Genomic DNA, 9851 nt, shown 5'->3' with positions numbered 1-9851 from the left:
TAGGGAGGGTGGAGGTAGTGGCTTCACTATCTCAAGGTTGCACAGCTGCTGCGCAATGCGGCTTGTTTACAAAAAAATCAGTCCCGGTATATGACGGGCGTTCTGTGTCACTGAATCAAGGTATGTCGTCCTACCCGATATACCAATGCTGTAGACTATGTAGGCAATGTAGTTGCACCTCTCCGCCACGGCTCCAGACACGATCGTGGCAGCCGTAGCGGCGAATCCAAACTGGAAAAACCAGTGGGCCAGCTTCTCAGACGGCAGTTCTCTTCCAGCAAAGTAGGTGTACCCCAGCAGTGTATCGCCTCGTCCATAAGCCAGCGCGTAGCCGACAAGCCAGTAGCTGACACAACTGAAGCCTGGAACAAGTGGAATCGCATGTTATTCTGAGTCTATAACATTTTATATGTTGCATAACACCTGAATAAGCCCCATGTGTTGAACAAGAGTGCCGATATGGTGAATCTGGCCTTCATTTTACGTTGAACTGGAACCAAGTAACTTTCTAATCTTGACATGATCTGCGTATATGTATATGATGACTTATTCTCATAACTGTTTTAGGCACAGAATATACGCTGGTCCCAAAGGAGATAACTTGAGAACTCTCTGATGATAAAAAGCGATTGGATGAATTTTCTTAAAATTTAGTTATAATTTCGATCATTTATGAACTTGCGTGTTTATTTACTTGTGTATTGCTTCAGGGAATCTTCTGACTCTCATAGCAATTGTAATTAAGTAGCACGCCATGACAACGTATGGAGAAGTGGTGGTACAGATTCTCATATTCTTAATCTCAGCACTAGTTGAAATGAATGGGTAGAGCCACGTTCTGACAGATTTACTTCCACTGCCTACTGGATAGGAAGCTGTGTGGTTTCCGTACCAATGTTGGTTTAGTGTAGAGGAGAGAAATCTCAATCATTGCACATGCCACTTATTGAACCCCTGTCATCATCTACTAGCAACTCATAATGATTAAGGTATCCTACTTCCGCACCCCCCCCAAATAAATAGCTTCAAAACTTTAGTAATTAAAGTATTTCAACAAAGTTGGTTCTTTATTTACCCTCCGTTTCCTTGAAAACCCGTAATACAACATGCGAGGTCTTGTTTTATGATTGATTTTCGAGAAACTGTGGGTCACATGGTCTGGTGACTCAGCCATACTGTCGTTATATACGTGCATTGAGCTCAGTAGTGGCATTGTATATTGTGATTATCTCTTAACAGTAAATTTGTGTCTGCAATAAATTAACGCAGGGGGAAGTAAAACACAAGTTCGTAAATAATGCACTCAGAACGCGCCAATACTCATATGAAACGCCTCTAAACTTTGTTTTCGTATTCTCAGAAGAAGGAAACATGAGTGTGGTCTATATAAATTTATTAAATTAACTTAAACAACTCTGTGACTTATTTTCTCTTCTATTACAAGACGTGAAAATATGCCTCGAAGGAGTCGTGGCCCTTTTTCAAATGCAATGCCAATTTTCTCTCAAGTTGCTGAGAACCCTACTCTGAGACGAACGTCATGTTTGATGTGCAAACTTTCAGCATACGTACACCATTTGCTTAGTACTCACAGATGTCCATGAGGTTCTTCATCATAATGTTGGTAGTGTTCTTGGACCGCACTGCCCCAGCCTCCAGGCACGCGAATCCAATCTGCATCACTGTGTTGTAAACATATATCGTCCTTTGTAAAATTAAATAAATAATTTGTTTTAAAACATACACACCTGAAAAGTAGCATAGTTTAATTGAAAGTGAGCATAGACGTTCATAATAGTCTACAGATTGTTAGTGAGGTTAGAGGTTCCCAAGACAATGACTGCAAAAATTACTGTCTTCTTGGATATGTAGTTTGGTATATATTTCGGAAGAAGTTAGCGCTTGGATCTTCAGGCTAGAAGGGTCCTGTTAAAAGGGAAGCAGTACATTCTTTCTAAACATCTGTCAGACTACCCGGAACCAAATTCTAGAAGACACGTAACCTTCATATCGTCGCGGAAGCTGACTGCTGTGAGATCACGTCACCTGGCCTGCGCCCGCCTCTTGTACTGCCTGGAATGTTCTAGAAACCGATCGAATAACGAGGAAGACCGAGGTTGCCTAAAACACTCAGAAGTTTTCGCTAAGGATGTTTTTTATTGTTCTTCTTAGTGGGGTGAGACTGAATCCGTTTGGTACTACGGCCACTGCTGGTCTCTTGTACCAGCCCCAAATGATAGATAATGGTGACTGGGGAGCAATTGGTTTAGTGAAGATTGACAGGGGAAACCGAAGTACTCGGAGAAAACCTGCCCCAGCGCCACTTTGTCTACCACAAATCGCACATGAAGTGACCAGGGCTAGAGCCGGACCGCCGCGGCGGGAAGCCAGCGACTAACCGCCTGAGCTATGGCACGGCCACCGCTACGGACAACTTGCCTATAAAGGAATTCAGCGACTAGCTGTTTGGTTAGTGCAAGAGTCAGTTGGTCAATTGTCAGTTTTTCAGCTCTTAGTTCTCCGCAGTGCAGTGCACTTCAGCGGAGCGAGGTGAGCGCGCTCAGATTTGTGAACAGTGGTGTTTGCTGTAGAGTAACGGCTTAAAAACAAAATGATCTCAAGATCATAAGTGGTTACGGGTTATGGGACAGTAATTGCAACAGCATTGTCGCGCGTTTGCTAGGCAACGCGACAAGAAATTATGTGGGTTCTCAGATTTGAACAAATACCTTCATTGGACTGTCACTTTTACACTCACTATTCTCCACTTATAACGTCCTTTAGACGTTTCTTCTCCGATGTTACAATACTTCTGTTCTAGTCGGATAAGGAATCTTCTGCTAAAGTCGAATACAAACTCTGCTGGTCTCAAGTCAAAGTCACATTGCGACTGACAGTCAGTCATTAAGTCGTGGTGTCGAGCCACATCTGGTGCTCATGACAAGATATTAATTATTACGGTTTGACGGTTACGGTCTTGTTTCTGTGGGTCTCCCTCTCTGAGGAGAGGGCGGGTCTGTCTTTTGTATATGCTGCTGGCCCTTGCCAGCGCAGTCTTGCTCGGGTCCGATTCCCTTGGGACTCTCGACCATATTTTACTGTCTCAGGTTTTTGACTCCCCTTTTCGTCGCCTCCTACGACTCGCAGGGTCACGGTGGAGGTGTTCGACCCCGCCTCCACACGGAGTAATGTCAGTCAAAGTCACTGGCTCCTTAGTTATTCGAGTTTCTCTTATAAACCCTCAATCGAACCGGCCTCTGTTGTTGGTCTCTGGCCGACGTTTGACTCTTATAACTTGCACTCGGAGTGGATAGGGAAAACCTTGTTGAAGGGTTAATTCCGCTTGCTGTTATGCAACGAACGCGGGAATACGTGTGTAACGGTGGAAACTCCACTGTTAGATTGCTAGCCGTTGTATAGCAATGGATGCGTTATGATTCCTAGCCGTTGTAGCGGGAACGTCGCTCGTTGCCTAGTAAATTAACACTGATTTCCTTAACCATTCCGGCTTTCTGGCGGCACGCCACAGTATCGATAATCGTTACAGTATACGTATATTGCTTGAATTCGAAATGAAACCGGATAGGACGAAAGAAATTGTTTACTGCAACACGCATTTCTTCGCGATATGTTATTGCATATATTTGACCTGCACTTTTTTCTGTTGTGGCATATTTACTTACTAATACGAGTGTACACTTAAGAACAAATATTTGGCCGATATACACAAGCCTGCAATAGAACGCCGATCATACGAATTATATAGTGGCATATGTGGTTGAAATAATCGAAAATTCGGATAATTGAATTATGTTCTTATCCACAAAAACACTATTATAACACTACTATAATGTACTATACTATTATAATAATAAACACTGAAAAATCTTTTAAGGCAGGTGAAACATGGAAAGTTATAAATGTAGTTATGAATTAACATTTTCGAATACTTTATTTGAAGAAGTCCAACAATGATATTTGTTTAGCAGCAGCGAGTGGAGACCATATTCATTGGTTAAGGTGATTCGACTGATTTACAATTCAGAAAATCGGCATTCTACTGTACTGAACATATATAAATTAATGTATATATGTGCACGTGCAAAATGAGAATGATAGGCCTACTTACGGATGAGAATAATTCCATTCGTCAACTGAAAAAGGTCGTTTATGTCGTTATTCAGTGCCTCCATGTCCGTCACATTGGATGCCATGTTCGTACGTGCTATTTCTTCACCGGAAGTGCTCCTGAAAGGGAGGACATTATGCTCCAGACCAAGTTACATACTCGTCAGTTACTCATGTATCCTGTTACGAATTTGTAGTCATGACCAACAATAACGGGTTGTGGATTGGATAACTGGATTTATTAACACCTTCTTTTACAGTCTCTCTTAATGACATTCAATCATAGCGCTATCGCTAATCTATCCACTTCACAAATCACTATGGCACGCTAAGTCTTCCCATTTTCCACTAGTCGTATCCTGGCAACGGATTTATAACAGTCTCACTGTAACTATAGCACACATCAAGATTTCTTTTCGCAGGCTAACTCCGTTGTACGCCTTTCTACTCATTCTCGTTCTTCCACGACTTCCAGTTTCGGAACTCGACTCGACTCAAATTTGCACGGACCCCACGGATAATATCGTCTCTCAAAAATCCGTAGGCGTGTTTACCGCTCCCTTGCCCAGAAATGGACGTCCCATTGTTCCACGGTACGTTTTGCGGGAACATGTTTAGCGACCCGTTGCATAGCAATAGGCATTGTGTGGACCACATAGAAACAATTCTTGCAATACCTTTTCTATTGTTGCGTGAGCGTATTTAGGGCGTTGCCTGGAAACTGGTCTACATGTCGCAATACAAAGTGTGACAGTTTAATTCCCGGAATGGCCGCAGCGTGTAGCTGGGGTGTTGAGTCAGGCAAACTCAATTATCCAAGCTTGTTTGGACATGCTGCAATTTGGGTTTACATGAGCCACAGACCAAATGAGTGGTTCGTTCCCAAGCAGAAGAGGAACTAGTACGTGTCCGTGGTATGCTGTTGTAGAAAAGTGAGTGACAAGAATCTGGAACAGCGGATGAACTTCAAGTTTTGTGTGAAGGTTGATAAAAGTGCTAGTGAAACGCTAGCCCTATTAACAGTGGCTTATGGTGTATATGTTATGAAGAAATCGAGCGTCTTTGAATGACATAGGCAGTCCAAGGAAGAGCGAGAAGATGTGCAAGACGACCCAAGAAGTGGGCAGCCAAAAACGCAAAGGACAATTGCAAATGTGGACAGAGTACGAATCTTGGTGCGCTCAGATCGAAGATTAGGCGTGAGAATAATAGCAGAAGAATCGAATATGAATGACATCTTTAGTAGAATAACAGATGGAAACTCTTTCTTTTCATTCCTCTTGTTTTGTTTTCTTATTCTTTTGTACTTTGAAGTCTAAGCATGAGTTATAATTCAAAATATCACGCAAATGCTTTGTTGCCGAAACCACAGTGACAGGACACTTCCATTGTCAACTCCCAAGTTTAGCATCAATTTTTGCATGCCAGATGCGTGGTATTTGAGTTATGATAAAGAGATTAACACCTTTTAAGACATTAGAGTTTCATTAGGCGTTGTTATACAATTCAAGGCCATAATCATAGCTCAGGCCATTAGTCATCGGCTTCCAACCCCGAAAGTCCGGGTTTAGTTTCAGGGCAGTCCGTGTGTGATTTTTGGCGGACAGAATGCCACTGGGACAGCTTTCTTTCCAAGTACTTTCGCTTTCTTCTTTCTCGTATCATTCCACCAATGCTGTATTCTCTCGTCCAACATCTAGGCCAGCTGGTGTTTCTCAAACTTATATCACCTGCGTACCATTACATGGGCGGTCGGCTCACGCGATGACCAGTCGGTTGTCGTAACACTCCCCGTAGTCGCAAAGAGCATGGAATTGCGTTTTTTCTGTTAATAGGAGGAAACATATACTCGAAGTCGCCATAACAACTTTCTTCTATCCACCAATTTAATTTTTTTTCTTTAAACAAAGACTCGTTACAAATTCTTTTATTTAAATTATTTTATGTGTTACATGTCATCTATGATTTTGCCTGTGGTTCTGTATGGGTGTGAAACTTGGTCTCTGACATTAATTGAGGAACATAGACTGAGGGTGTTTGAGGAGAATATTTGGACCGAAGAGAGTTGAAGTGACAGGAGGTTGGGGAAACTGCATAATGGGGAGCTTCATAACTTGTACTCTTCTCCAAGTATAATTAATTAGAATGATCAAGTCAAGGAGGATTAGGTGGGCAGGTCATGTAGCACGAATGGGGGAGACGATGAATGCGTATAGGATATTGGTGAGAAAGCCAGAAGGAAAGAGGCCACAGGGAAGACCAAGGCGTAGGTGGGTGAACAATATTAGAATGGTTCTTAGAGAGATAGGATGGGATGGTATGGATTGGATAGATCTGGCTTAGGACAGGGAACAGTGGAGGGCTCTTGTGAACACGTTAATGAACCTTCGGGTTCCATAAAATGCTGGGAAATTCTTGAGTAGCTGCAGAATTGGCGGCTCCTCCAGAAGGGCTCAGCTCCATGAGTAAGTAAGTAAGTACTTGTCACATAACACTGTATGGAATATATAATATTACAAACCACCTGGCGAACCTCCACGGACCATCAGCGGTCCATAGATCACTGTTTGAAAAGCACTTATTTCGTCTGTGTGCAATGTGCCTGCCGGTGGCTCAAGTGCCAAGGTACTCAGTCTCACTCCACCTCAAGAATATATAAAAAATAAATATTTCATGAGGTAAATATAGACGATTCTGGTGACTACAGGTATATACCAGTAGTTACCAAAGCCGTCCATTCTTTTCTTTACACAAGTAGTTGGCAACCAATCTAAGTCTGTTTTGAATAAAAATTATAGCATAGGTAACATATTGGTCTGTACTCTTTCGTAGATTCGATCTGTCATAGTTAAAATCATGAATACAGTTATTGATATGACACAAATTGTATTCAAACGTTATTTAGGAATGATGTTGTATAGACGTCATTTAGTGTAAGTATTATGCGTTGCCCTTCTAGGTTGTTTAACAACGCTCTACTAACAGACCAACTTCAGGCATGCGTTCATTACCTTCGCAGTTTTATCACAGAGCGGCTTAATGTCCTTCGGAACACTCTTTACGAATATATACAGGGTGTAAATAAATATGTTACAACGATCTGTGGTAGTTAGATGGGATTTATTTACACCTGTATATATATTTATATACAGGATGTTTCACGACTTCAGGGCATAACTGCAGGAGGTGATTTCCTAGGTCTTTGTGATCAAGAAAGTTCATATAAACATGTGTTCGATTTAGGACGGTTACGGAGTTATGACCGTTTTCTCATTCCCGTACACGCCCTCGTGTGAACCTCGTCCGTCAGCTGGCGGGCCGCTATTTTTAGCCAGCTACAGACAGAGTATTCTCGTTATCTCAGCACTTGAGAGGTATCTAAGGTGTGATGGGTTGATATGTCCGGCGCGGTTCACAACCGAGCGGCAGCCTGTTTTGCGGCCGGCGGTAGCATTTTCGAAAATCAGCTTTAAACACCAATCAATTCAAATTAAAGGTAATCTCACGAAGTTAACTTTACATTCATACTTTAAATGTATCATGTATTATGCTGGTTTATTATTTTATTCCGTTTATTGTCAGTAATCGTTACCTTCTATTCTGAGTTTAAAACGGCCATAACTCCGTAACCGTCCAAAATAGGATACATGTTTATATGAACTTTTTTGATCACAAAGACCTAGGAAATCACGTCCTGCAGTTATGCCCTAAAGTCGTGAAACATCCTGTATGTGTGTGTGTGTGTGTGTATGCAGATACGCACACTAACGTCATGTTGGGATGCTGTGACACATTTTATTGTGAGGAGTTTCCGAATTTATAGTAATTTTATAATATTCAGAAGGACATTAGAACCCAGGAGATAGACGGCAAGAGGAGGCCGCATAAAACTGCATAATTAGGAGCATTGTACGGTTCACCACATGGTCGATAATATAAGGAGAATGTATTTTAAACCTTTACGGTTAATACATTTTATGGAATATAGTGCTGTACGTGAGACTTTAATTAGTCGGCACTAAATAGCATTTAGGAATGTGACATTTCTTCTGTTCTTACATTAATCAGAATGATATTTCGGTCCCAGTACTGACCATCCCAGTGTGAAATGTTTAGTGACAACCAACATCTTTTCCTAAAAACACATTGCCAATATCCTGACGCCCGGTTTTTAGGCTCAAAGACGAAACACATAATGTACCGGCAGATGCTCGACAAGGTTACCGGTACGCATCAGTTGTTGGCCGGTTTGAGTACGGGCACATGCCTATTCACAGCATGTAACCCTGCACAACTCCGTACATGCATTAGCGTCGATTGTATAACATGGACACTTTGCCTCTGAACGTCTCGTTTTGAGAATCGCACAGTGCGTTTGTACAGTTTCACATTCCCAGATGCAAATATATATAGATACATCTGCTGAATTAGGCTTACACGGTGGTTCATTGTTTATGTTAATTCCGCTGTTGTGTGTTTGCTCCATGTGGATATGGGCAGTGTTTCTGACTTTTCGAAAGCAGATGCCGTTCTCATATTTAGAGCTGAAGTGAGTAGAGCGAGTGGATGTTTATGTACACAGAGTTCTCTTTTCAATAGACCCACGGGGTGGAAGGTCGTGATAATTGTGTAGGATGGAATGAAATTGTAAATTATACTGCCGTATTGTTATTTTATGGTGTATAAGAGAACAATCTCAAGAAATTTCACAGGTTAGGAACTTCATACTAAATGGCACCGGGTTTTTTCTCACCTCTTATATTCACTTTGAAAAGCCTTGATGTGCATTTATGGAATATGGCGCCACAGCAGTATGAACATCCTCTGTGTTTTGATTATAGTAAATTTATGTGAACATTACTAAAGCTGGTAAGCACAACTAACTGATCGCTCTATATTATATAGGCTACACGAAAACCGGCATTCGTTTTCGGATCTCGAGACAAGTGCAGTGTTGAAAGTAGTTGACCGTAGATGATTTTGTACTGATTTATGGTTAACACTCTTTGGGTATATATATCTTGTATACATATTGTAACAGATTTAATCAACGCGTTGCCGTGAAACGGTTCTGTAAACATGGTGAAACAAGCAACAATAGTTGAGGCTGTTTTCTGTGTCGTCCGCGCCGAGCAGCGGTGGAACAGCGGGGATATGCAACCTTTTTATAAGCAACGACTCTGTAAACACACTTCCACGTAAGCAGTGACGTTAGCACTGTTCAAGCAACATTCGATCACCTGCACAAATCATCAAGCTACTGCTTATTAAAATTAATTCTTTTAGAAAATGTATTTTTAATCTTTCTGAAACGAAGCTTGATACGAGTGTTATCTTCTTACCTGTCGAGTGCTTGTTGCTTGCCGTCAGTGCGACTAACCGTCGGAGTGACCACGATTGCCACCACAACTACCTTGAGGAGGGGCCCCTCTTGCTATACAGACCTACATCAATACAAACCTATCCCCTCGCTTCCTCGTGCTCAGGATCCTCCTACATGCGTTGTAGTGCCGTATTCTCGCAAGAAAAATATTCTTCTCAGACCCTGAGATCTCGGCATCCGGGCCACCAGTCCCCCAAATGGCACAGCCAAACAATTTGCTTACACACTTGTAGTTAAGCCGTATAAGACTACTTTTATTAATTTATAAAAAGAGTTTGTGATTTTAATATTTTGCATATTTCGTCCTTGTCTTCAATTTTGACTTTTTCAAAAATCCAAA

At 41.7% G+C, this 9851-nt stretch overlaps 1 protein-coding gene across 5 annotated transcripts in view; it reads right to left on the bottom strand.

Annotated features, from left to right (window-relative positions):
* Positions 1–9541, bottom strand: part of LOC111868473 (putative ammonium transporter 1) — a 26093-nt gene extending 16552 nt beyond the window's left edge. For 2 of the 5 annotated variants that reach the window (XM_023859133.2, XM_023859135.2), the window contains exons 1-4: positions 9471–9541; positions 4130–4248; positions 1593–1682; positions 135–362 (exon numbers count right to left, since the gene is read on the bottom strand). In XM_023859133.2, coding sequence (XP_023714901.1) covers positions 135–362; positions 1593–1682; positions 4130–4214 — 403 coding nt within the window. In that variant the 5' untranslated portion in view covers positions 4215–4248; positions 9471–9541. Of the gene's footprint in view, positions 1–134; positions 952–1592; positions 1683–4129; positions 4249–9470 lie in introns of those variants that run through there. The other 3 variants (XM_033753063.1, XM_023859136.2, XM_023859134.2) reach the window with 3 other exon arrangements.
* Between the last annotated feature and the right edge of the window lie 310 nt (positions 9542–9851).

The sequence above is a fragment of the Cryptotermes secundus genome, unplaced genomic scaffold, assembly GCF_002891405.2.
Source record: "Cryptotermes secundus unplaced genomic scaffold, Csec_1.0 scaffold169, whole genome shotgun sequence".
Classification (NCBI taxonomy): domain Eukaryota; kingdom Metazoa; phylum Arthropoda; class Insecta; order Blattodea; family Kalotermitidae; genus Cryptotermes; species Cryptotermes secundus.
Note: the sequence above shows the minus strand (reverse complement) of the source record. Positions and strands in the feature narration are given on the sequence as shown.